Source organism: Armigeres subalbatus, chromosome 1, assembly GCF_024139115.2.
Source record: "Armigeres subalbatus isolate Guangzhou_Male chromosome 1, GZ_Asu_2, whole genome shotgun sequence".
Taxonomy (NCBI): domain Eukaryota; kingdom Metazoa; phylum Arthropoda; class Insecta; order Diptera; family Culicidae; genus Armigeres; species Armigeres subalbatus.
Window position 1 is genome coordinate 300,421,039 of NC_085139.1, and position 27,466 is coordinate 300,448,504.

At 39.2% G+C, this 27,466-nt stretch overlaps 2 protein-coding genes across 3 annotated transcripts in view; one reads left to right on the top strand and one right to left on the bottom strand.

The window, feature by feature from the left end:
* The window catches only part of LOC134207810 (nose resistant to fluoxetine protein 6-like), a 77,306-nt gene that overhangs the window by 21,912 nt on the left and 27,928 nt on the right, over positions 1-27,466 (top strand). The window contains exons 1-2 of one of the 2 annotated variants that reach the window (XM_062683745.1): positions 25,614-26,012; positions 26,119-26,786. In XM_062683745.1, the coding sequence (XP_062539729.1) occupies positions 25,955-26,012; positions 26,119-26,786 (726 nt within the window). In that variant the 5' untranslated portion in view covers positions 25,614-25,954. Of the gene's footprint in view, positions 1-25,613; positions 26,013-26,118; positions 26,787-27,466 lie in introns of those variants that run through there. The other variant, XM_062683744.1, reaches the window with a different exon arrangement.
* LOC134207811 (uncharacterized) lies at positions 26,737-27,384 on the bottom strand. The gene is made up of 2 exons (XM_062683746.1): positions 27,115-27,384; positions 26,737-27,059 (listed from the first exon to the last, which is right to left on the bottom strand). Exons 1-2 carry the CDS (start codon positions 27,326-27,328, stop codon positions 26,806-26,808), a joined length of 468 nt encoding a protein of 155 aa, XP_062539730.1. The 5' UTR covers positions 27,329-27,384; the 3' UTR covers positions 26,737-26,805.

Genomic DNA, 27,466 nt, shown 5'->3' on the forward strand with positions numbered 1-27,466 from the left:
TATTATGATATGGAAATGCTAATACTGCTAATTCTGAACTCAAGGACGTTTGAATAACCGAAAAGGCCTGTAGTAGCTTTTAAAAATGATGAGTGAAATACTATCGGCTAAATGGATCTGCTGGGATGTTCAACGATGCATGGATACATCGTCCAGGGCTTGGTTGATCGAGTAGATCGCATGTTCTGAACTGATTTGAACCCAAGGATGTTTTGGAGAAACTAAAAGGCCTATAGTTGCGTGTAAAAGTAATGAGTGAAATCTTATCGGCTCAATGTACCTGCTAAGATGTTCAACGATGCACGAATACGTCGTTCAAGGCTTGGTTGATCGGGTATATCACGTGTTCTGAGCTCTAGGACGTTTTGAAGACCCTGAAATAGTTTACGTTTATTCAAAACTCGATCAATTTATGTCTTATGATCACATAGATATTTTTGGACATGAATCCCAGCTAAGGAGATTTTGTTTGTGGACATATTTCCTAATGCATTCGAGGATATGTACTCCAGAACAGTTTGGACGGCCTAGAACATCCGAAAAAGTTTCTCAACGATTTTTCGGTTGTATCAGAACACCGGATAACAATGTAATCATTCATCCTGAAGTAATAAAGTGCAAACAAACCAGCATCTTGTCTCTTTTATTTCGATGGGTAGAAGTCGGTGAAGAGAAACCTTCCCTAGTAACATTTTGTTTCTATGCTGGTTTTATAACACTCTTGTAGAGTAAATTATTGTCTTCAAGAGCATTATAAAACTTAAAATGTTACTTGGGTTGTGTTGTTAGTTACGGATTTTTACCGCTAGTGCTTGAAATACTATAAAAACCAAATTTTTTTCCAGACACTAAACCAAGTTATTTTATTTTAAAAGCTGAATCTTTAATAAAATATTGAATTTTATTGTTGATAAGATCAGAATAATCGGAGCGTGACAAAATCGGAACGTGATAAAATCGGAACATATCTGTATCATCTTCCAAACTTAGACGTACATTTTTTTTTTTTTATTCCTTTATTTATTTGTTAGGCACTCTGTGTTACTTAACCGCTACTGTGCCGAGATCTACTGTGGTATTCTGCTCTACAGAATCCACACAGAATCTATTTTTAGATTTTCATTACCATTATTGTTGTCGTTGCCAGTCCATCTCATCGTGAGTCCATTGTGTCCGTTTGTCCATGTCGTGTATTCAATGATCGTTGCATTGTTCGGTTGCCATTAATCCGGGTAACGTTGGAGGAATGCCTCCGAGAAGAACAAGTTGTCAGTCGTCATCAGGCAGCCGTGACGGTAAGGCGTGTACCCCAAACGCCACCGTATGGGCTGCGGATCTGGCGACTGACGAGGGTTTGGTGGAGGGGCTGGGAATCGAACCCATGACCATTCGCTTGTAAGGCGAACGTGTAGCCAACTACGCTACGGGACCTCCCTAACTTAGTCGCACATGTTCATGATAGAATTAGAGGCGAAAGTATAGAATTGATAGTTCCATGCAACATTCTTCATGCCTGCCGTATCCTAACGGAACTATCAATTCTATACTTTGGCCTCTAATTCTATCATGAACATGTGCGTCTAAGTTTGGAAGATGATACTAGCTTTTCCATATCATTGTAAATCGTTTAACTTCACGTAGAAGTAATACACTCGAATCATTTAATTAGTGTTATTATTATGTTATTTGTTTGCTATTCTCCTCTACCCGGGTAAGCTGCAGCGATGATGGCTTTTTAAACAAAACCAACAGCTGCAGTTTAGACCTGTGACCTGTGAGCGTTCTCAATAGGCTCCCTCTGATGAATTGCTTAATTGCAGGCCCCCGGGTGAGCTTCTATATAATACCCATCCCCACACTACTTGAGTTAACCTCCTCGGGTTTCTGTTTGAAGATTTCCATTTTCCCCCGTTTAAAAAAAAACTATTGTACTATTGTAGATGCATGTTCAAAGATTTGACAATTATTAGAAAAATGTATCTCGGACAATGCATATCATGAAAATTGTGACATTAGTGAAAATGCATTTGGCCAATCAACAAGTTCTTTCGATAATCAATTGACTAGAAATCATAAATTAGCTGTACTCTAAACATGGTTTGATGGAATGATGTTAGCAGCCCAGTAGCATACAGCATACGTAAGTACCTACCAATTCGAAGGCGAACTGCCTTCAACAGACCGCGTGCCGGAGATTCAGATCAAACGATAATACGTACGATAATCGTTGTGTTTATCATTGCGGTGTAAATGCGGCAAATGACTGTCGCAAACATGTTCCCACGTACTTAGTCGAGGACTCTGATGTTTTTGTTTCGATAGACTTGTGAAAAATGTTTATTCTCAACCGAAGATTTCTAATTGCGGTTTGTCTCTTTGATCTATGTATCGATGTTATATGGGACTACAGCGAACAACCTCTTGGCTGGTGAGCTGAACTATCACTTTATTGGTGTATATGTTAAGTTGAAATCGGGCACGTGAACTTCAACTTTCTTTCAATTCAAGTGTGTTGCAAGAAAATGTTGGAAAAATCCATTCGAGCTCAATTTAATTAGCTTAATCTATTCACTAAAACTTTTTTTTTATTGACTTTATTAAGGAGATTTTCAGTCCGAGGCTGGCTCGTCTCCGGTTCACCAAAATTGTTTCTGCACATCCACACTGAATAGAGACGTGGTCAATGAGAAATTAATAAGTACCATTGAGATTGGCATTGGATTGGGCAATGTGTAACCAATGTGTAGAATATCTATGCTCGAACGTAGTGAAAATTGTAACAACGTACTGAACTTGACAACCTCAGATCCGATTTACTAGATCAAATCATGACACGCTTTCAAAACCTCGATCGATAGCTTCTAGCAGTGCAGTGTAGAAGGTTTGAGATAATCATCGAGCTGACCGGTTGAAAGACGGCTGGCTCTGGCTGTGGGTCATTATGCAGGGATCGAGTAGTTGAACTTCAGCTTGCAGGGCTGCTGTTAAACTCGTTACTCGCTGGAGGGTGTGTTAGCAAATTCATTGAAGCTATGTCCTCGAATCTGCTCATATGTAAAGGAGATGGATTAAATCATTCCTTTCATAACTTATAACATCTGTTAGTTCTATTTTCATATGGCAGTTAAATGTTTGTGAATTATTGTTCATTGCACTAGCAGATACACAGATATAAATATGTTTGTGGTTTTAAATGTATTTTCATGCATACATTTGGAGCATGCAAATAAACGTAACATTCAATCGATCTTACTCTCCTTTTAAATCAAAATAAATTTGAACTGTGCTTGCTTGTAAAATTTAATCATATTTAATTGAACATCGAGTGCTTATTCGTTTGTTGGGACTAGCTGCAAGTTTACAAGTAGTTGAATTTAAAAAAATTATTTGCTGTGTAGGTAACAGAAATCCCAAAGTAAACGCATTGTTCACTTGGAGCTTCATATCAAATTTCCAGTAGATCACATTTATTTAACGTAATAATCGTGTGACCCTGAAAATCCACTCGGGGGAGAGTTTCATCTGCGATCGAACGCACTTTGCATACTGATTCCAACAGGGATAGTATCCAGCAACGATGCAACGAACCGTTGTGCAGGTCGGCACGCGAGGTCAGCTGCTTTCATCATGCACTACTGGGAGAAATAAGTCAAGTCTATTTATGCGATGTCAACAAGTGTAACCTTGACGACAGGTTTTTACACTCGTCAGTCATCAATATGCGATCGTTCGTTCATTAAATAAGATTTGCACTTCACTGTGCGATCAAAGATGGCTTTGTGATGGTGTTGATTACAGTTAGTTAGAGTGAATATGATTTCTATAGTAACAATTTTCTAATAGGTAGGGACACGGCAGGTATTTTCGTCTGTTCGTCATAGTCTCGAAAACCAATAAAAGAGACGCTTTTTTGTAAAACTCACACGTACCAAATCGTAAGCTCAGGAAAAACGTTCTGCTATAGTGGAGTTCTAGCAAATATACATTGCTTTCGTTGGTTTTAGCCCCTACGACGATGGACGGAAATATCTGCCGTGTCCCTACCTCAGATCAGATGAATAAAATCTCAGTTTGTCGTCAATTAGTATTGTCTAGTTTGACGTCAGTTCGTTTATAATTACGATCAGTAAGGGCCCCTTATCAAGTTGATCGTTATCGATAATAGTGTCCTGATCTCCTGCTTATTACCGATCTCACATATCATTTGTTGAGGAAAAATGCGCATCTTGAGGCACATTTTTAGCATTCAACGATCGACTGAGATCATGCAAATTATAACTAATCTTTCATCGAGTCTTGATAAATGACTAAAAACTATCCATTAGTATGCGGAATGTGAACATATCTAATTAGAAGGATGCAAGGCATCAGATGTACCTTTTGTTGCAAAACAAGTCCGATGCATCCAGGTATTTCTCGTTTGCTGATTGCTTTAATCATTTCTCGCTTAACTTTTCAGAAGGTCCTAAGTAACATTTTTTGTGAATTGATTTGAATATCGCAATCAATAGGCCAATATGAAAGCTTTTGATTGCAGTACACAAATTAAATCATAAAAAAAGTTATTTAGGTCCTTTTGAAAAGTTAAGCAGAATTGTTGCATTGTATTTTGCAAAAATTAGTAGGAGAAGCTCGTTGTTTGTAATTAATATCGGCACTGTCCTTATCAGGCTTCGGAATTCTCGCTCATATGAATAAAAACCGAGGATTGATCCAAACAGCGGAGTGCAATTTTTCCATATTCTCCTTTGAGCAAGTGTTCTCACACAATATTTTATCCGGATAGAATGACGGGCGATAAACTCGCGAGCACCGGCTTGTCGGATAATTTACTTTTGGGCATTCAAATTCTCCACCTCCCCACTTCTCCAGATAAGTTTTAAAAGCATACCCACAAAAATGTAAGTCCGAGTTGGGATTCGAACCCAAAACAATTTCAAAATGTGTAGAGCGCCCACTATAACCACAGCACCACACGAACCGATTGACTAGAAAAACCAACTAGAAAAACTGCTCTATTAAACCTACTTCTTATGGTGGCGCATCGCCGTATGCAATCAGTTTGGAGAAGCAAAGTAAGCAGCATTTGATTTTCGCGAAACATGGGAAGAGGGATAACAATTTTTCGCACCATCGCTTGTGCCGGAGTTTATAGCACTGTAACTTATCCGGATAAAATGCATGGTGGAGTGATCAGTTGTCGCGTGAGTGAGTGAGAAAACCGAACCCTGGTCCTTATAGAATTGTGTACACTGGGAATTGTTCCGGATTGAAACATTATTGGAGACGCATATTATGAAGAATCAATAAAAATTAATCGATGATGATTTATTGTTGAGCGCCCGAGCGAAAATTATATAATTTACTGGATTACAAAAATTCTTCTTCCAATTTCTTCAACTGTATGTTTATGACCTCCTTAGCCTAGCGGTAAGATGCGTGGCTATAAAGCAAGGCCATGCTGAGGGTGGCTGGGTTCGATTCCCGGTGCTGGTCTAGGCAATTTTCGGAAGAAGAAGAAGATTGTATGACACATTCCAGCGTAGCACATGGTAACACGACACAATGATGAGGAGCCATCTTTCAGCAAGGAATTAGGTCTGCATTGGAAAATCAAAATTATTCTCACTCAATTTCCGTTCAGATGGAAAAATAATTTTGAGATTGTTTTCTCTATCTCTGCACCATCGCTGAATTGCACTTTTTCGGGTTTTGAAATGCAATTGCGTTTTTTAACGGGGGGGCTTGGATACAGGGGAAAAACTAAAAGTTTCAAAATTGGGGACTGTCACGAAATCATGTAAGATTTCAAACGTTAATAGCACCTTTAGCTTTCGATAGATTTTTAAGATTAATATATCTTGGGGCTGCAAAATGGTGGGTTGACATCAAGGAAGGAGCCCCAACAGAGCTCTGGTCCCGCGAGTTCCTATCTCACGCTTCCACGGGTCGTCCGATGACAAAAGACCGCCAGCTAAGGGTTGTGTACTTAGCTGGTAGTGCAGCCTGGGCACTGTTGTCCTTCTGACATCAGCTAGAGTGAGAAGGTACGCCTCGAGCGTCTGTTCACTAGGAGGTACGGCTCAAACAGCGTCTGCCTGGTACCCAGCGGCTGATCAACGAAATGCTGTATCGCGTCAGCGCCAGTAAGGTGGAAGCCCCACCAGCGCGATTTAGGTAACGCGACCCCGGTAAGGTAGCTTACTGAAGCCTCTCATATACCACGAAAAATGGAGATAGAAAAAAAAGTGAACGTTATTTTTGGCAACCGACCCGGCAACGAAATAAGGACTATTGGAAGATGATTGGAAACTCGGTACCTGGAATGTCAGGACCCTAAATGAACCTGGACGAGTGAGTCTTCTGGCTCGCGAACTGCAGAAGGTTGGAGTGAACGTGGCCGCTATTCAAGAAGTCCGATGGCCCAGATCCGGAGAACGTGAATTCCGAGCCGTGGACCCCACGACCAACACTGCATTCAAGTATGACATCTATCACAGCGGCGGCGGAAAAGCAGAGCATGGAGTTGGTTTCGTAGTGATGGGCAAGCAGATGAAGCGAGTGATGCGGACGAATCTGTGTGTTGAGGATACGGGGAAAATTCTTCAATCGCAGCCAAATCAACGTTTACGCACCGACAAACGACAAATCCGACGGCGTGAAGGACACGTTTTATGAATGTCTTGATAAAGCCTATGGAGAGTGTCCAAAGCATGACGTGAAAATTGTTATCGGAGACGCTCACGCTCAGGTCGGTAGAGAGGACTTTCTCCATCCCATAATCGGTAGGGAGAGCCTTCACTCCGCTACCAATGACAACGGCCTACGGCTAGTAAATTTCGCTGCTGCACCTACACCTACTTTGCACGAAATAATATCCGAAAGCACACCTGGAGACACCCAAATGACTTGCAACCAGTTGGACAATGTTCTGGTGGATGGACGCAATTTCTCGGACGGTATTGATGTGCGGACATTCAGAGGGCCGAACATTGACACTGATCACTACCTCCTTGTCAGTAAAAATCGATCACGGGTGTGAACTGATCGGACGAAAGATCACAGCGAACGATGCGTTACAATATCCAGCGATTGTCGGCGGAAGGAGTATCGGCTGAGTACCGCCAGAAGCTCGACGAACGGATAAGTGCAATCAACGTTAGCGACAACATCAACGATCTATGGGAGTCGATCCATGGAGCGGTGAGCACAACAGCACGAGAAGTGATAGGCACTGCACAGGACCCACCCAGGGCGACTTGCTTCGATGTGGAGTGTCAGAGATTGACAAACGAGAAACATGGTGCCAGGAGCCTGATGTTGATATTGGGTACCCTGTTGAATAGATATCGGTACAAGGAAGCAAGAGCAGCCGAAAAACCAACCGCAGGAAGAAAAAACAGTATGAAGAACAAGTGATTTGTGAGGCGCAGGAAAAAATGGAGCAGAACGATATGCGGCGGTTTTATGAGTCTGTTAATGGCGTGCGGAGAAAGACAGCGCCATCTCCCGTCATGTGCAACGATCAACAAGGGAATTTGCTGACAGATAAAACTGAAGTGGCTGCCAGGTGGAAGCAACACTTCGAGACTTTGTTGAATGGAGGAAGTGACGGTGCATCGGTGAACAGAATACATATTAGCGACGATGGACAAGCTGTGGAGTCACCTACACTAGATGAGGTTAAAAAAGCTGTCAAAGAGCTGAAAAACAATAAGGCTGTGGGGAAGGATCAGCTCCCGACTGAACTTCTCAAACAAAGCAGTGATCAACTTTATGAAATTCTGCACCGTCTGCATTATGTCGAAAATATGGGAAAACTGCAAACTGGTTGGACGGTCTCATTTGCCCACTCTTCAAGAAAGGGCACAAACTGGAGTGCGTAAATTACCGGAGAATAACCCTCCTTACTTCCGCGAACGAAACCATGTCTCGTATTCTGATCAAAAGATTGAGAGCGCTTGAAGAGTCCTTCGTCGGCCAATATTAGGCCGGTTTTCGAGATGGCCGATCAACGACGGATCAAATGTTAACCCTTAGACAAATCCTTGATAAATTCCAGGAGTACAACTTGCTGGCACATCATCTGTATATTGATTTTAAGGCGGCGTACGATTCAGTGAAACGGTATGAATTATGGCAAATTATTCTAGAATATGGTTTTCCGGCGAAACTGATACGGCTGATTCGTGTAGCATTGGATAGATCGAAATCAAGCGTAAGGGTTGCTGATTAAATATCGACATCATTTGTTACCTTAGATGGAGTGGAGCAGGGTGATGCCCTCTCGAATCAACTGTTCAATATAGCGCTCGAGGGAGCGATTAGGAGAGCTGGTGTGCAAAGAAGCGGTACCATTATCACAAAATCGCATATGCTCCTGGGTTTTGCGGATGATATCGATATTATCGAAATTGATCGCCGTGCCGTGGAAGAGGCTTTTGTGCCTTTTAAGAGGGAGACAGCGAGGATTGGACTCACGATCAATACCAGCAAAACGAAGTACATGGTCGCTGGCAATCAACGTGGGTTCATTAGTGGTGGTGGTAGTGAAATGGTGTTGGATGGTGAAAGATTTGAAGTGGTGGAAGAATTTGTGTATCTTGGAACATTAGTGACGTGCGATAATGATATTACCCGCGAGGTGAAAAGGCGTATTGCAGCTGCAAATAGGGCTTATTACGGACTTCGTAACCAGCTCGTAACCAGTCCCGTAGTCTGCAAACGAAAGCAAAACTCGCGCTGTATACTATTCTGATTCTTCCGGTGGCTTTATACGGCCATGAAACATCGAAGTTAAAGGAGGCTCATCGGAGAGCTTTCGGAGTGTTTGAGCGTAAGGTGCTGCGGACAATACTCGGCGGCAAACAAGAGAATGGTATCTGGCGGCGTCGCATGAATCACGAATTGTACCAGCTATATGAAGGACTGGATATTATTAAGCTAATACAACACGGCAGACTACGGTGGGCTGGTCACGTTGTTTGTATGCCGGAAGAACGTCAAGCGAAGATAATTTTTAGTAGAGAACCCGGAAAAGGCCGCAGTCTTCGTGGAGGGAAGAATGCAGCATTGGCGAGGTTGCTGCAACACCGAACGAGGGCGAACGAGGCACGATGCAAACGGGCGTGGAACAGACAAAACTCGATTTTCCGGAAGTATGGTACTGGATAACTTCTTTGAGCTGACAACGCAGCAGAAGATATCAACGAGCGCCGAAAAAGAAAAACAGAAATTACCAAACAAATTCAAAGGTATGATGCTTTATAACATATTCGAATATGTAACATTAGCATTGAAATATGCATTGCAGCAATAACTTCAATAATATTCTCTTTAGGTGCAATGTCCAACGCGCACGATGCTGAGTAAAATCAACAAAATATCGAGTACCGGAACATCAATCTCAACTTTGAAATAAATCGAGAAAGACATCCACCATAATTATGATTTACAACTTTAATAATTGTAATAAAATGGTACAAAATTCTTCGGACAAAATATGTTTTACAGCGAAGCAAACAATTTACGATACATGTATAATTGTATAAACTCATTTTAATTAAAATAGAACACGCAAATTACTGATAAAGTGAATATTAAAATGAAAACAATTTTAATCTCGGATTTGTCAAAGAATGTTTTGAAAATCCACAAAATCATCTGATTTTTTTGTTGCCCTCCAAATTTTATTTTTGGGTAAAAATTTGTATCGGCCTTATATACCTACTATCATACAATTAGTCGACATCTATACGTTTAGAGAGTGAGACGGTAAGATCATCGTACTTGGAAATAACTTGCATTTCATAGAAATATCTGAAATTGTTTCTTAACTTTCGAGAGCCCGATTTTAAAATGGCGCAAAATTGCGCAAGATTTTATTTCGGGATTACAAAATATGAATGTATATCTAGCGGCTATGTACAGAATTATTACCGAATAACGAAAGGCCAGAAAGGCCGTGATTTTTTATTCAAAAATAACTACCTTTGATTGAATTGACTTGATGTGGTGCTGTCTTCGCTGGTAGCAGTCCAAGTAACATCTGTGATTGCCGTCGGCAGTGGTTGGAGAAAATGTTTATGCTGAGAACAGATTACGATCTGTTTGTAACGTTAATATTCTGCACTTCACATAATCTGGGTTAAAATTTGCGATTGTGTCTTGTACAGAACCTAATATCACAGACAAACAGACATAACACTCGTGAAATTCTCATCGTTTACTGGTTTACTGGTCAATTTAAATAATCATTAGTTGGCCAATTGATCACTCGTGACGTGCGCATAGGATTTGCTCAAGTTTGACGTTTGCTCACTACCGCCGTCTGGTGTGTGATTTGCGCAACTTAGTGAAAACAACAGATGTCGTTAGTGTGTCTACGACGATGAATTGGATAAGTGAATGTTCAATGTGTTATGTCTGCTTGTCTGTGCTAATATTTACACGATATCACGATTCTCATTGTACTAAGAGGTTTTACATAGTGCATGTCTTCTTCTTCTTCATCCCCAATGGGACATTACCGCCTCGCAGCTTAGTGTAATTAAGTACTTCCACAGCACTTCTACCATTTCTGCATTCTCACGCTTCTCTAATGTGTACATGTACTATGCACATGTGGAAGTGTTGGCTTGAGAAATGGATTGCGAGTGATTTATTGACTATGCGTCCAATTTGGGAATCTCGAGCTCGTTCAGTAGCCGCTAGGTTGCGAAGGCCGACGGAGGTCTTTCTTAGCTTAGTTAGTTAAAGCACCAGTCTGTAGCACCAGTACTGTAGGGTCATGGGTTCGAGTCCCATCGAAGGGAAAGTGGTTACCTCCAATACATTTTCCAAATCAATATCTACCACATAACGTACATATTCACTTATGAGTTTTCATAACATTGTAAATTAACGTCCAAGTCGGGTGGTTTAATCTCCGGAAATGGGCAATTAACTTTGATTGAACTTTCTTTTTTATTATTTCTTCTCTTTTCTTCCTTCTCCCTCATTCTTCTTTCTTTTTACTTCCTTCTTCTTTCTCTTATCTCTCTCCCATCTTTACTTTTCGTCTTTTCCCACTCGACGTTTTGTTTTTATTTCGACTTTTTGTTCTTTCGACCCTTTGTCATAGATTTGTCTACGTTTCATAATTCGGGCCCAAGCGCACAATTGGATCTTGAATTTTGAGCTCCATTAACGACGCTGTCAAATTTCGATATCAACAGAGATTCGCGAGCGTAGGTGGATGAGGGTCGGCCACACGTTACAAAAGAGCGAAGACAAAATCTACCGGAAAGCGCTGAATTGTAATCTCTTAGGCGATCCAAACGCCATACCTGCCTCATTGCCTGTTTACATTTTAGAAGTAAATTAAATAAGTAATGAAATGAATTAATTACATTAGAAACGACTCGCATTAGTATAAGAATCAAATTAAAATTGTAGCAAATTCAAATTAGTATTGGATCGAATTAAAGCAAAGGCCAAAAATGAATAAATTGAATTGAATTAAAATCAAAATTTCAATAGAGACAATCAGAATCAAATCAAGATTGAATTAAAAATTTAGTCAGAATGGGTTTAGAATCTAATTTAAGTGGAACTAATTTAAGATAACCAGATTATCAGAATTATATTTAATCTGTGAAGATATATAAAGCGGAGCAACTACGGGGATGGTAAGATAATTTTAGTGAATATTATTCAATGTCTCAAAAGTCATCCATTGCTTATTTTGCAGCCAATTTGTTTGACCTGGCGCGGCTCTCAATTTAATTGTAGATGTATTTTGATGCTCCAAATATGTGCATCAAAATAAACGTAAATTTACACAGAAATTCTAAGTGTGATGCTTACTACATAATCCCATTCTGAGTCGACAAATGTGTATTTAAATTTCTTCTATTAAACGTCTTAAGTGTTTGTTCAAATATCCAACAGAAAACGATAAATATCTTTAACTATTTTATCCTATTTTTTCAAAAGTAATTCGACTTAATATTTAAGACGTCAGGCTCAGAGTGTAAATGTAATCAGATATGAATCAGATCAGTACAACTTTGTCAAAGAGGCAAAGCCGTGGCGTGGATTCCTGAGGCCCTTGTGAAGTATTTTTAGAGCGCCTCTTTCTTATTAAAGGCCAACTTCTTCACCTCTTATGCCTCAAACCAGGTTTAAGCGCATGAATAAGCACCGCTTTAGAGTTAAGAAGGCCCTAAGGAAAACATTATTATTGAACGAAGCACATGATTTTGCGTTGGATTGATTTGAAACACGGTCTTCAAGTTTTCAAAATAATCCCGTTTACAATAAATATTTGGTCGCTTACCAAGGTGGCTGCACATCAATATTACCTTTTCAACAAACCGAAGATTCCTTTCGCGTGGCACTCACGGAGATGCATAGCATTCCTTGGTCTCTTATAATAATGAGTGTCAAACTAATTTTCCTCTCCTAATCCTAAATTGACTATAACGGCTCATACTGTCCATAGCAGCTGTTTCTTGCACTCAATTGAAGTCGGTTGAGGATGAAAATTTGACAACAATTTTTTCATGCCTCATATGCACAAACAGATATACAAGGACAAACAGACAAAAGCTTGGTTCGTCGAGTTGATTGTATATAAGACTATGGGTCTCCGAGCCTCCTATGGTTGAATTTGGAAGGAAATGATATCATTTTGTTACAATGATATGAAAATGCTAATATCATCTTCCAAACTTGAACGTACATGTTCATGATAGAATTAGAGGCGAAAGTATAGAATTGATAGTTCCGTTAGGATACGGCAGGCATGAAGAATGTTTTTATAGAAATCGATTTGAAAACGAGCAGAGGGCAATATTTTTGATAGCACATATCCCCCGACCTTCCTTCTGCCAAACTCCCGTATGAAGGGGGAGGGAAGAATATCAGTGTGGAAGCTTATATATCTCCACTGGAAAAAGGAAGGTGGTTTGATTTGCTCATATGCCATCGCATGTGGAAGGATTTGCTATCGACGAGTACTGTCTCCTAATTTCTAATATGACATCAGCATCACATCAGATTTTGTTACAAGTTTTTGTACGAGAAAGGAAAAATTATTTCTTCATACCTGGCAAACTGCTGCCGTGGAAACTTTGCGATCACATTTCTGAAATACAATCTGCAATACATGTCTTTGTGCATTTGAGCATTGGCGTAACTATACCCGATGCCTAGGGAGGGGGAGTGGTCTATATCCTCCATCTATTTTCTCTATTTTGAACTTCTTTTCAAAAATTCTCATTTTTCACCTCATTAAGTTATCTTAGCGGTAATGTGATAAATCCGGTGCAACCACCTAAGGCAGTGGTTCTCAAAACCCCTTCGAACAAATACTTTGAACTGGAAATAAGCTAAACTCATATGATATTTTAGAAACGGGCCTGAAAACTAACGGGATCTCCAAATAGTTATCTGAAATTTTCGTTATGCAATGGAACATTCGAATTCAAATTTATGTTTATCATCAAGCTTCCCACAAAGACTTTTAGAACTTTTGAAGGCTTCCAAGCCTTCTGAAACAAGGATTCCGAGTCTCTTGATAGGAAGCTTTCGAGCCTCTTGAAAGAAGGCTTTCAAGCAGACACTCTTAAAAGGAGGCTTCCGAGCCTCTTGAAAGGAGGCTTCCGAGCCTCTTGCAATGAGGCTTCCAAGTCTCCTGCAAGGAGGCTTCCAAGTCTCTTGCAAGGAGGCTTCCAAGTCTCTTGCAAAGAGTCTTCCGAGCCTCTTGAAAGGAGGCTTCCGAGCCTCTTGAAAGGACGCTTCCGAGCATCATGAAAGGAGGCTTCCGAGCCTCTTGAAAGTAGGTTTCCGAGTCTCTTGAAAGGAGGCTTCAAAACCTCTTAAAAGGAGGTTTCCGAGCCTCTTGACATGAGGCTTCCGAGCCACTTGAAAGGAGGCAGCCGAGCCTCTTGAAAAGAGGCTTGCAGGCCTCTTGAAAGAAGGCTTCTGAGCCTCTTGAAAGGAGGCTTCCGAGCCTCTTGAAAGGAGGCTTCCGAGCCTCTTGAAAGGAGGCTTCCGAGCCTCTTGAAAGGAGGCTTCCGAGCCTCTTGAAAGGAGGCTTCCGAGCCTCTTGAAAGGAGGCTTCCGAGCCGAGCTTCCGAGCTTCCGAGACTCGGGATTTCCCGATTCCCGGGAAATTATTTTTAAAATATCGAAAATCCTGGTATACCCGGGACATGAAACTTTTTTCACTTCAAGAATACTAACAATGTGCTTTTTCTGCTCACACAAATTTTATTTGTTTTGGTAACTGGTAGTAAACCAATAATTTCATTTTCATACCTCGCATCAGTAATTAAAATATTGGTGATAAGAGAATCTCATGAAGAAAACAAATACTGGAGTTCCATTTACTCTTTCCCGAACTTTTAGATTCTAGTTTTAGGTTCAGAAGAATATTATTTATTCAACATTTTGCATCGATTAAGTAGAAGTAGAGTACATTGAGTACATTGAGGGAAAATCATTCGACGATCTGTCCTTTTGATCTTTTATCCCACAGTCTTTCACACACTGTACTGGTTGGGGTGGACTGGATTCAAAAGTCTTTGATTTACTGATCGCCATACATATTATGTAAAATACGAAGCATTGGAATAAAAAAAAATCAAAACTTTATCAATAAGTTTTTATTGGAATTGTAATACATTCGCCATTACGCATTTTTTTTTCAAGGTACCCCCTGGGGCCAGCGAAGGTATACCCAGGGGTACATGTACCACAGGTTGAGAACCGCTGACCTAAGGCAATAAGGGATCAATCATACTGATCCATATATTTTCTTTTCTCAAGCAGGTGCTTTCTGTTGTAGCTCTCAATATCGAAGTGTGTTTGTTTACCTACCGATGATGATTCAGGTTCCCACGGGGGCAATGAACATTTTTGCATATTTCATAAATATTCTGTCTATCTCAAATGAAAAGAAAATAATGCAACATTCCTCCAGGAATTCCGACGGGCATTCTCCAAGTATTCCAATGAGAATGGTTTATTGATTCCGAAGGGAATGTTTCAGGGATTCCGATGGGAATCTCCACAGATTTTAGCAAAAAGCCTCCAAGCATAACAAAGGAAACCTCCAGGGATTATGAAGCCAATCCACCAGGGATTCCAACAGGAATGTTTCAGGGATTCTGACGGGAATGTTTCAGGAATTTCAACGGGAATATTCCAGCGATTCCTATGGGAGTGCTGCAGAGATTCCATTGAGAATCTTCCAGGAATATCGACGGGAATATTACAGAAATTTAAACGGGAGTGTTCCAGAGAACCCGTCGGAAATTCTCCAGGAATTCCAACGTAAATTTTCCAGGAATCTCGTGAGCAATGTTCCAGGGAAGTAGAAGCAAATCGTTGAAGGACTTTGAAGCAATTCGACGAGGGATTCTGAAGAAAATTTTCGAGGAATTTCAAAGCAAACCATTGATGTAGGTTGAAGCAAATCGTTGAATGATTCCGTAAAGAATCCCCCAGGGACTCCGAATTAAATATTCAAGGGATTCCGAAGCAAATCTTCGAACGACTCCGGAGCAATTCCGAAGCAAATCAACGATTCTGAAGGTCCGCGGATTATGAAGAGTATCCCCCACAGATTTCCATGGGCATCCTTCAATGATACCGAAAGGAATCCAGTATTCTCCTGGATTCCGTTTGGAAGTCTTTGATGATTCTGAAAGGAATTATGTAGAAACTCTGATGAGAATTTCTGATGGGAAGTGTGGAGATTATCAGGCTGCTAGGCAAGCAGAAGTCTGCTGATAATCTGTCACTCCAGTCCGTGATGGTTGACCACATATCTTTGACTGCTGGGGAAGTACCACGATTGCTTTGATTTATATTTTGGTTGCTCTCCGTTGTTGTTCGTATCAAGCTTATTTTGATGCTTTCAAATAAAAGATATTTTAGTTACTAGATAAAGATTGTCGCTTCGGTTCTCTTTGCTATGCTGTCCGAAACATGTGTGGTACATACCTGTCAAATCGTATGGATTGTCCTTCTTTGACATTTAGCTCCCCTATCCTCGCCAGCAAAAGATGTTCCGGACAGCGACGACAGCGACAATCTTTATCTAGTAACTAAAATATCTGTTTTTCAAATCAATTAGATATTGCCTTTTCATAATTACTACCAAGTGCAATTTCACTGCCACGCAGGAATCTTTCTCAGAAATCAGAAACAAGCTCATTTGTCTTCCACCCATTTCATTATGATAGGCTGAAAATTGAAAATTGATATCACTGTTAACTAACTTCAAATCCTAGGAGGGGCTAATGTTTTTCTAGGGGCTAAGCCAAACGCCCCCACCCCCCTAGCCACCACTTATTCAAGCCAATGCATTTTGGAAAGGTGCAGAGGACTCGTCTAGCGATGCTATTAATGATTCTCTATCTGCGTATACGTCTGGCAAATATATAAATGAACCTCCCACTAGAGAAAAAATAAAATCTATGCATTAATTTCCTGGTTTTAAGTTAGCTCAATACCATCACATCACGCTGATAAGTCAATATAAAGTATGCTTCAGCATAATCACACAATTCTTAAATGAAATAAGGTTTTAACAGAATTTGATTTAGAATACAAAAAAATCCTATTATTCCTATTATTCCCAATTCCAATTTTTTTTATACTTACTGATATAAAGCTGAACTGATACAAAATTGATCAGCTTCGGGAGCACTCACACTCCACGATGAATTCCTTTGAAAACGGCACAAATGCTGGGGCAGGGATGCCAGATAGAATTTTTATAAGTCTGCATCAATCTCAGCAAAATGTCTGTATTTGTCTGTATGTAGTTTGGAAGGTACAAGAATTAGAAAATTATTCAAAACTATGCACTTTTGACAACGTAGAATAGGTTTTAATAATCAAAAGGTCAGTGTAAGACTAAGCCGATTCAAGTATGAGATTCAGAAAACAAGTAAGGCAGCCATTGAGGTCGAAATACGTATTTTGGTGGAATTAAATGGGAAAATACTATCTCGTCTTATGACAAGTGAAGATATTCGACTTCAAAGCTTTGAATAATGTTCTTATCAATATGTGTGTTGTAACATTAGCATAAATTGATAATATTTTCGCATTTTTCTAACTGAAAATCCGTTGGAAAGTCCAAATGAGTTCGGTTTGGAGGAGAGGCACAGAAGGAATAAATCCGTTAGAAACCCCAAAGCACGGAACGGTCATCTTTTGGGTTTACAAACGGAGAACCCTTGGTCTTTCGAACTTTTATGGACTTCCGAATAAAAATCTCTTTGCGCTTTCGAACAAAATCCTTTTGACTTCCGAACGGAATCTTTTGAGGCTTCGGAATCCCAAAAGGATATCCCTAGTACAGAAACAGAAAAAAATCCATAAAGAAGCCCAGATGGATCCACTCGGAATTCCAAAAGTATTCCTTTCGTTATCCTAAAAGGAATCCGTTCGGAAGTAAAGCCCAAAATAATTTCGTTCGGCCCACAAGGTTCCGTTCGGAAATCCAGAGGTTTCTATTTTTGATGCCCAAAAGAATTTTTATTTAGAAATATAATAGAATTCCTTCCAGAATCCCAAATAATTACGTTTGGAAACCCAGAGAAAAGACTTGTTTTGAGTTTACGAAGCGAGATTATATGGTTTTCTGAACGCAGCACGTTTTGGCTATCGAACAAAACCCTTTTAGGACTTAGGGGGTAGGACATCCCATTAGTATTCTAATCGGAATCCCTTGTCCAGAAGCAGAAAAAGATTCCATGCAGACGCCCATAACGCTTGAAAGTCCAAAACGATTTCTTTCGAAATTCCAAAAGGATTCCCTTCGGAAGACCAAAAGTATTCCGTTTGGAATTCAAGAATAATTTAGTTCAGAATCCACTCAGACTTCCGTTTGGCAGTTCAAAAAGATTTTTTTGGGAAGCCCACAGTGATTCCTTTCGAAAACCCAAAAGAATTTCGTTCAGAAACTCTAAGAGATCTATTAGTAAAGGTAACAGGATTACGTTCGGAAGTTCACATAATTCTGTACGGAAATCTGTACGAAAGGATATCTTTTATGCTCCCTAATGGAATTCTTTTGGGTTTGTCAAACGGGGTCATTTAGGCTTCAGAATGGATTAATTTTGGACTTCTGAATGGAATCTTTCTAGGTTTCCTAAAGGAAACAAATGGGATCCCGTTCAGAAGCCTAGAAGGAATTCCAAAATGATATCGATTGGAATCCTTATAAAATTCCGTACAAAATCTCCATAACGATATTGTTTGAAAACCCAAAATGGTTTAATTGGAAAGCTCAACAGGATTCTGTTTAGCAGCTCAGAGTTTCCGAAAACTGAATGTCTGTAAAAGTCTAACTTCAATCAAAGTCTGTATAATGTCTGTAATCTGTATGATGTCTGTATGCAAGACCAAATGTCAATACAGACATGTATGTATGTCTGGCATCCTTGTGCTGGGGTATTGCCTTATCGCCAATGGTTTATCACAGACTGCTTTTCTGTTAGGGACACGGCAGGTATTTCCGTCTATCGTCATAGGGGCTAAAACCATCGAAATGAAAGTCCTTTAGCTAGAACTCCACTATAGCAGAACGTATCTCCTGAGCTTACGATTTGATACGGATGAGTTTGTCAAAAAAGTTTCTCTTTTATTGGTTTTCGAGACTATGACGAACAGACGAAAATACCTGCCTGAACCCTACTATAACTCTATTGACTTTGAAAATATGAAAACAGAATTGCGTACATAATATAAAATCAATTCAATAAAAATTACGTGGAAAAAAATTAAAATTCCGTTTCATTTCTTAAAATTTCGAATTACATGACCTTGATTTCGTATCGTTTCGAAGTCTCGAAAGCAGGGCTTGTAAAAAGTGCAGATTTGTGAATATACTCTATGATAATTTGTTGCATGGAAATTCTCAGATTCGTCAAAAGAAAGGAGATACACATATTCGATGTATGTTTAACATTTAAATAATTATTCATCCATTCATCCGCATGGTGGCGCTATCGTCTATGACTCAACCAATTGAATAAGATATCTCGGAGTCTGTAAAATTTAGACAGTTGTGATATTCTACAAAGTTGTTCGAAAGATTAAACCCGGAGAATATCTTATTATTTCGTAATTCATCCGCATGGTGACACTAGCGTCTATGAGACAACCAGTTGAATTAGATATCTCAGAATCTGTGATATTCAGAGAGTTGTGATCAGTGCTGCAAAGTGTCACCGTTCAAGTCAATAATAAAATCCAAGTCATGTGTCAAGTACTCAATTGTGATGCTCAATGTGGATCTCACATGCTTGGTGTAACGATCACCATGAACGTGACATTTTGGCAACTAGCGCTTGGTCACTCACCATGTCTTCACTTCTTCTGCCTGTGATCACCAGCATGAATGATAGGAAAACTTTCCTGATGTTGTGGTTGTCATATCCGTGTCATCTTGACTATCGTGATGATCACTTGACCTATGACGAATTTCGCGCCAACTCGACCAGCGGTTGACAGCACCAGTGGTGCGAATTCTCAATCTCAGTGACTGAAATTTGTTGGATATTGATACCATTCCTTCTTCACACTCACTTCCTAGCAGTGAAAACTGAAAATGGTTAGCAGCAACAATCAAAGATAAAGTAAACAAAAGACCTCTCTTCTCATTGCATACGCAGCCCGCACTGACAGTCTATTAAGTTCACTCGCTGCTGTGTGTATGCGACGGCGACGATATAAATGCATGGGTGAATACTATCACTTGAAAGACAGTGACAGGAAATTTGTCCCGAATGATCATCAGCTTCAGCCCGCTGTTGGCAAACCGATTTGGATTTTGCTAAGCTACTCCTGCTTTGTCGTTCTGACTGAAAGGCACCGTCATAGGCAAAGAGGAGCAGAGAAAATACAAAACAAAAGAATCACACTCAGCAGGCATTGTTGATAAATTGCACCACTGGGCAGCACCATCTCAGAATCGAATGAAACTTGGTGGGCATAAAGAAATGGTATTTCTAAGCCACTCTGCATACTTAGTTTTTCAAAAATTGTCAAGAGTAACATTTGATAAGGGCCTAATTTTTTTCATAGATTCTTTTTAAATCGATGTGTTGTATGGCGGACTGTCGTGAAATTCTTAGAAGTTTTTTGGAAAAATATCCAAAAAATAAAAAATCGATTTCTACACTGAAAAAAATTAGTTTTAAAAATTAAAATCGATATTACAAAAAAACCTCATCTCAGAAATCGATGAAATTTTTTCTGCAGACAGGTATTTTAATTATCTAACTTTTCTGGGAATAATGTTCCCGTGACATATTTAAGGAAAAAAAGTTTTTCTAACAAAAACTTTTTTCATGTCCATATTGAGTGAAAATTTATCAGCGTGTTTTATGCCTACAGCGCCAATTATAGGTTCAGCAGCCTATCATCAACCAACGACACATTTTGGAAGTAGAAAAATTGTTTAGGAAGCAATTTAGCATAATCTAACATTAATGTGGACCAACATTTGGAAAGGGCGTATATTTTCCTAGATTGTTTATATCAATGATACACACAAATGACCAGATTTACAAAATTGTATTGTTTGATGGACTATTGTAAATTTGTCTGAACTATGAAGTCTGAAACATAAAAGAGCTTTTCGTTCACCGAGAAAATAAATTAATGAATGTAAAGATTAAAATTGGTTTAGCAAAAATAAAAATTGGAGGTCGATATTTTTATCAGATAAACATTTTGATTCCAAACGATGAAGCTCGGTAGGTAATTTCATTAGGGTGATTTCCGGTAAACGCACATTTAAAGAATAATAAATTTTCCGCATTTTTTTTAATTTTTTCTTCAATTTTATTTGTTTAATTTAATTTGTAAACTTAGTCGAACAATTCAAAGACTTTTGGGTCTTCATCTGAGTTGGAATATTTTTTTTTAGGATTTTATTATGAGCGATTGGTATAAAAGAATGAAGCTTTTGTGTGCCAATTATAGTTTTTGCTTTTTTGAAAAGTTCATCAAACTCTTGTTGAGTACCGTCGTCGGGGGTGACAATGGGTCAAATGGGGGTGAGAATGGGTCACTGTTTCAACTACTTAGAATGCTTGTAGAATGGATGTATCTGAGGACAAGAAGACAAAAATATAAGAGACCTTTTTGAACGATTTTGCTCTACGCCCTCCATGCTCGCGGTGAGAGCGATGACCTATTCTCACCCCCAGACCCATTGCCACCCCCGATGGCGGTATTGCTCATTCGTGATATAACAGAAATGTAATATAGTGATATTTTTGTTTGATTGAAAACGTGCCCATTCGTACAACTCCTGAGGAGTCTTGATAGTATTTCCATAATCTTTGGCAAGAGTTGCTCGTTTTGCCATTCGTTTGAGAGTGCCACCAATAGCTTCGCAAGGGCCTTTTCCGAATTATTCCAACCTTGAGCAGCATTTTGGATAATGATTGGATAATTTTCAGATAAATCCAACAGTACAAGTTTGTTTGCAAATAATGTCATAAGTTATAAGTTTATCAATTTTTCAATAAAATACGATACAAAATCATCTTTAGGCTTTATAACGGTTTCTAAATTACGTTCAGTGGTTAGCCTTTGCTGAAAAACAACATCTTCTTTTCCTCTATTACAATTAAATATCACTTTAGTTTCGTTTCGGCAACATTTCCCGTTTTAAAAGTAATTATTTTTTTGTAATTGTTTTTAAGTTACTTCGATACAAAAAGTCAAATAAAACATAAACCCTTTTCAAATGTTGGTCCACAATTATGTTAGATTATGCTAAATTGCTTCCCAAACAAATTTTCATACGTCCAAAATGTGTCGTTGGTTGATGATAGGCTGCTGAACCTATAATTGGCGCTGTAGGCATAAAACACGCTGATAAATTTTCACTCAATATGGACATGAAAAAAGTTTTTGTTAGAGAAACTTTTTCCTTAAATATGTTACAGGACCATTATTCCCAGAATAGTTATTTAATTAACATACCTATCTGCATCGTTTTCTGACATGAGGTTTTTTTGTAATATCGATTTTAATTTTTAAAACTAATTTTTTTCAGTGTAGAAATCGATATTTTATTTTTGGATATTTTTCCAAAAAACTTCAGGGAATTTCACGACAGTCCGCCATACAACACTTTTTTGTAGGTCTTGTCATTTTAGAGTTAGATCGATTTATAAAAAATCCATGAAAAAAAATTAGGCCCTCATCAAATGTTACTCTTGACAATTTTTGAAAAACCAAGTATGCAGAGTGGCTTAGAAATACCATATCTTTATGCCCACCAAGTTTCATTCGATTCTGAGATGGTGCTGCCAGCCCTATAGAAGGGTTGGTGCGAAATTCGTCCTATGCGGTATTTGGTTCGAAATCAACGCTCGTCAGCAATGGAATAATCCACTTAGCGGAAATTAATGGATTTTTGCAAAAGATATTTTAGTTACTAGATAAAGATTGTCGCTTCGGTTCCCTTTGTTCTGCTGTCCGGAACATGTTGGGTACCAAGCTGTCAAATCATATGGATTTTCCTTCTTTGACATTTAGCTCCCCTATCCTCGCCAGCAAAAGATGTTCCGGACAGCGACGACAGCGACAATCTTTATCTAGTAACTAAAATATCTTTTATTTTTGCTGTAATAAAAATGCATGAAGCAAAAATAGAACTTTTGGGAACATTTAGGTGTTCTTATTGTTTATGTTGACTTTTTGTGCAATATTTTAGGAGGTTCTGTAAAAAGAAAAGTACATACCTGTACATACATAGTTTTTCCAAATTTGATCCAGACTATCTTTTGAAAAAGGCCAAATTTTTTTTATTGGTTTTTTCAAATGGATACAATTAAAAAACGACGCATCCTACAAAAAAATGTCGTATGGGTGACTATCGCAAAATCAGTCAAAGTTTCTAATAAAGATATCGAAAACAATTCAAATTAAGCCCTACACTGAAAAAAATCAGTTTTAAAAATTAAAACTCGATTTGCGGAAAAACGCTTTTTTTGATTTGTATGAAATTGTGTTCCAAGATAGGAAATTATGTTCCCTACCAACCGTCCAGACATCGCAAGCTTGACACTTTCAAGGAAAAAAGGTATTTCTAACTAAAAATTCTTCTTGTCGGAATTGATTTTTTTTTCAGTGTCAAGGAGTGTCAGTGGAATTAACATATACATACATACATACATATTAGACTGGCCCAGGAAACAAAAAGTTATCTAATTCCACGGGGCACCCCCAGAATTGTGTCTTTGGGTGAGAAAATCAATCTCTGAAAATTTCAGCTCAATCGCTTGTAGCATAAGCTGGCGCATTTGATTTGAAGTTTGTATGGGGATTTCAGCCAAAATGTATAGAAAAATACACCTCCGTCACTCATTCGATCTGGAAATTGGTTCTGATTGCTCGATTGACCTCAGAATTGCAAAAACGGCAGTTGGTATGCTACAGAACAATTTCACAGAACATTGTATGATGATTAAATGAACTTTTATATAGGTTTTGGCTGATGCGATTCGATCAAAAAACCCAAAAATACACAAATCAGCTCATAATAAATCAGCCGAAAATTATATAAAAGTTCATTTAATCATCATGCAATGTTCTGTGAAATTGTTCTGTAGCATACCAACTGCCGTTTTTGCAATTCTGAGGTCAATCGAGCAATCAGAACCAATTTCCAGATCGAATGAGTGACGGAGGTGTATTTTCCTATACATTTTGGCTGAAATCCCCATACAAACTTCAAATCAAATGCGCCAGCTTATGCTACAAGCGATTGAGCTGAAATTTTCAGAGATTGATTTTCTCACCCAAAGACACAATTCTGGGGGGTGCCCCGTGGAATTCGACAACATTTTTTTCTCCCCATAGTAATCTGGGCCAGTCTAATACATATATTTAAATATTCCTGTACAGTCAAGCAGAGTACAATATTGTCGGCGTAGCACCAACTTAGAATTCGGAAGTCGGGACTTCCGAACCGAACTTTCTTCCGAAGTTTTATTTGTCAAACTAATTGATGCGTTGGTTAGCGCATCTTTAGGCGAATCCAGCGCACTACTTCCGAAGTTGGGAAAGTTGCCTGTATGTGGAGAAAAATCCAACTTCGGTATAAAAAGCGGTATAAATTTATTCCGGATAGACAATATTTAGGTCGTAGCTAATCGCAACGGATAAAAATACACTGAAAATAATTTCGACAAGAAAAAGTTTTTGTTAGAAAAACTTTTTTTCCTTCAAAGTGCCCAGCTTGCGATGTATGGACGGTTGGTAGGGAACATAATCACCTATAGTGAGGCACAATTTCATTCAAATTAAAAAGGGCGTATTTTTGCAAATCGAGTTTTATTTTTTAAACTGATTTTTTCAGTGTGGGGCTCAATTTGAATTGTTTCCGATATCTTTATTAGAAACTTTGACTGATTTTGCGATAGTCACCCATATAACATTTTTGTAGGATGCGTCATTTTTGATTGTATCCATTTGAAAAAATCAATTAAAAATTTGGCCTTTTTGAAAAGATAGTCTGGATCAAATTTGTAAAAACTTAGTTTAACTAACTAGGCCAAATTCACCATTCACCAGTCATTCGCAAATACGGCCCATACAAATTTCAGAACCCTTGCATGCAAAATACGTTACGAGAGGGTGGGTGGGGCTGAAAATGCTCCATTTTAGCGTTATGTAATTTGTGAATGAACCCTTAATTTAACTATTGATTTATCCGATTTATCAATTAAAAACGACGTCAGTCCAATCAAACAACAACAAAATCAATCAATAACGGTGCTCACCTGCACTTTTGACAGCTGACCGACCTGATGCTCTTTATGGCTCTCAGCTTGTGGTCCTCCAACTAATCTCCAACATAATGGTTTTGACTTTCCGAACAACTTTGTAGAACGACGGCTACTTTTTAAGTTGAATAGATTCCGATATAATAACAAAAATTTGCACCGAAATATCATAAAAATGTCAGGTTTTGCTATTAACAAGAACGAACTAATAGCTCAAGATATTAATAAGTTCTTGTCAATGGCAAAACCTGATATTTTTATGATATTTCGGTGCAAATTTTTGTTATTTTCGCTTGTTATTTTTACTCTTATTTCAAACAAGTTAATATCACGTTTTACTGTTAATGAGCTATTATCGTCTACCCGGGGTACATATACTTGCTAAATTGTATGGATTTCGAGATATTCTATCTTGCAGAAAGTCTCATGAACAATGAATTCCGAACTAAATTAATCTTCAACAGAATGTTTTTAACCTTCCGAAGAACTTTGTAAAAAACGACTACTTTCTAAATCTAACCGCTTCCAAGATATATTAGATAAACTATACCCCATTAGCTTATGTGTGACAAGAGCATCGAAGCTTCGTGTTGCTTGCCGAATTTGTTTCGTCACTACCACTGGCTGCTTGTGAAGCAAGCAAGAGAAGGAGGCATGCGTGGTTTGCTCATCTTCAGTTGAGTTGCAAACCCTGCTCGAAAGTAAATATATATTTCGTTTCGTTTCGTTTCGAATCAACATAGACATTTCAAATTTCGTTTCGTTTCGTTAAGAAAAAGTGTCTTATCGCATACCTTTAATAATAAAACAAAACTTAGCTGTTATTTGTCCAAGCTTCAATATCATGAATTTTTTTTTCCATTGTTTTATATCATTCTCATCAAGTAGATCTGATTACATCAATTGTTGAAACTGCCCTCGACATTTCGGCTGTAAAAATAGAAACAAAGCAGTTCTTCGACCTCAAAGTACAGCTTCACAAATTCATTTCCGGATCTGGGATGATGATATTAACGATATCTCCGGTCATGTATATACAAACATAGCTCACATTTCCTGCATAACATTCAATTAGCATAATCATAGAAGATCCAGGCCACATTGTTTACACGCGTCAGATACGATCAGTCACCGCGCTCATGTTTACTGATCTTTACTATAAAGAAGATAATCAATATGCCGGTCCAGTCGGGCGAGGTACGGCGGTCATACTTTGAATAATAACAATAATAACCGCAAATAGAAACTCAGCCCTGCAAGAATCTAATTTAAAATTATCTTTCTCTGTCTCTCACTGTCACAGTGCTGGATTCGTCAGCCAAGTCCATGGCGGGAATCGAGTATGGACAAGTGTACCACTTCGGTCACTTTGACCAGTGTATGAACACGGAACGACGCTATCGAAACGAATCTGACGGTGTTCAGAACAAAATAATCACGCAGTACTGCCTGGCTGATGTCCGGGTGGATGGCTATCAGGAACGGACCATGGTATCCCGACAGCCACTGCAACGATTCAACGAATCTGCTCGGGTGCATTGGGGGATTTGCGTCCCGGTCAGCTGTTCGGCGGAGGACGTCATCAGAGTGGTGCAGGCGATCAGTGGATCGCGAAGTGTTTCGATATCACAGGATGCTTGCCACAAGGAAGTGACGACCGAGCCCTCCACGCTGGATATCGTCTATGTGGCGATCATACTGTTCTTCGTACTGATGGTGGTGTTGAGCACGCTGTACCATGTGCAATCCATTTGCAGTCGGCGGAACGAGAAAAAGACAACGCTGGTGTACGTGCTGCGATCGTTCTCGGTCATAGAGAATGTGAAGAAACTCGCGCAGAATAGCAAAGACGATCATGGTTTGGGATGCATCAACGGAATCAAGGCGGTGGCCATGTTCACCATACTAAGTGGTCATGCTCTGCTGTTCCTAACTGGTGGCGCAGGCTACAATCCGGGATTTTATTTCGAGGTAAGAACTTAGAATAAATTTACAATCCAAAGATCTGAACACTGTAGTTGAAGTATGTGGTACTGTAGGCTTCGATCATCAGATGAATGAATCGCTGACCGATTCCACCGGAAACCACATACCCTTTGCCGGTGGCGCTGCTTTGCTTAACGATCACCTGGACGTACGTCACGATGGCCCCGACCCCAGACTGCGGATAGGACAAGCTGAGCGTTACGTCCTGTAGGGTTGGCCATTGCTTGTTCTCCGATTTGGTTGACACTAAGCGATCCCCTGAAACGATCAGTTTGTTTAATTGATACTCATATTCTATGAAGAGCTGACAAACCAGCAACTCGTTGTCCCAGGGTATAGATAAGCTGTTGGCCAACTTTATCGCTGGGACTCGGTAGATGGTTTCGCGTTGGCGACGATCCAGCAAACAGAACTCCAAAGTGCTTGTACGCCTTAAGCGATGTCGCGATTTCATCCGATATTATTCTTGGAGCCGCTGATGCAGTGCCCAAAATGGCCACGAACAAAATTAAGTTTATGCACTGCATTGCGTTGCTGCTGAATGAACTGGACGCTAACGGCAAACTGACGAAAGTCCACCGATCTCAATCTATTTGCATGGGGAATAACTCGATCATTAGGGAGAGAGCTCACGCTACGCTAATCCACCACAGAGTGGGATCTTA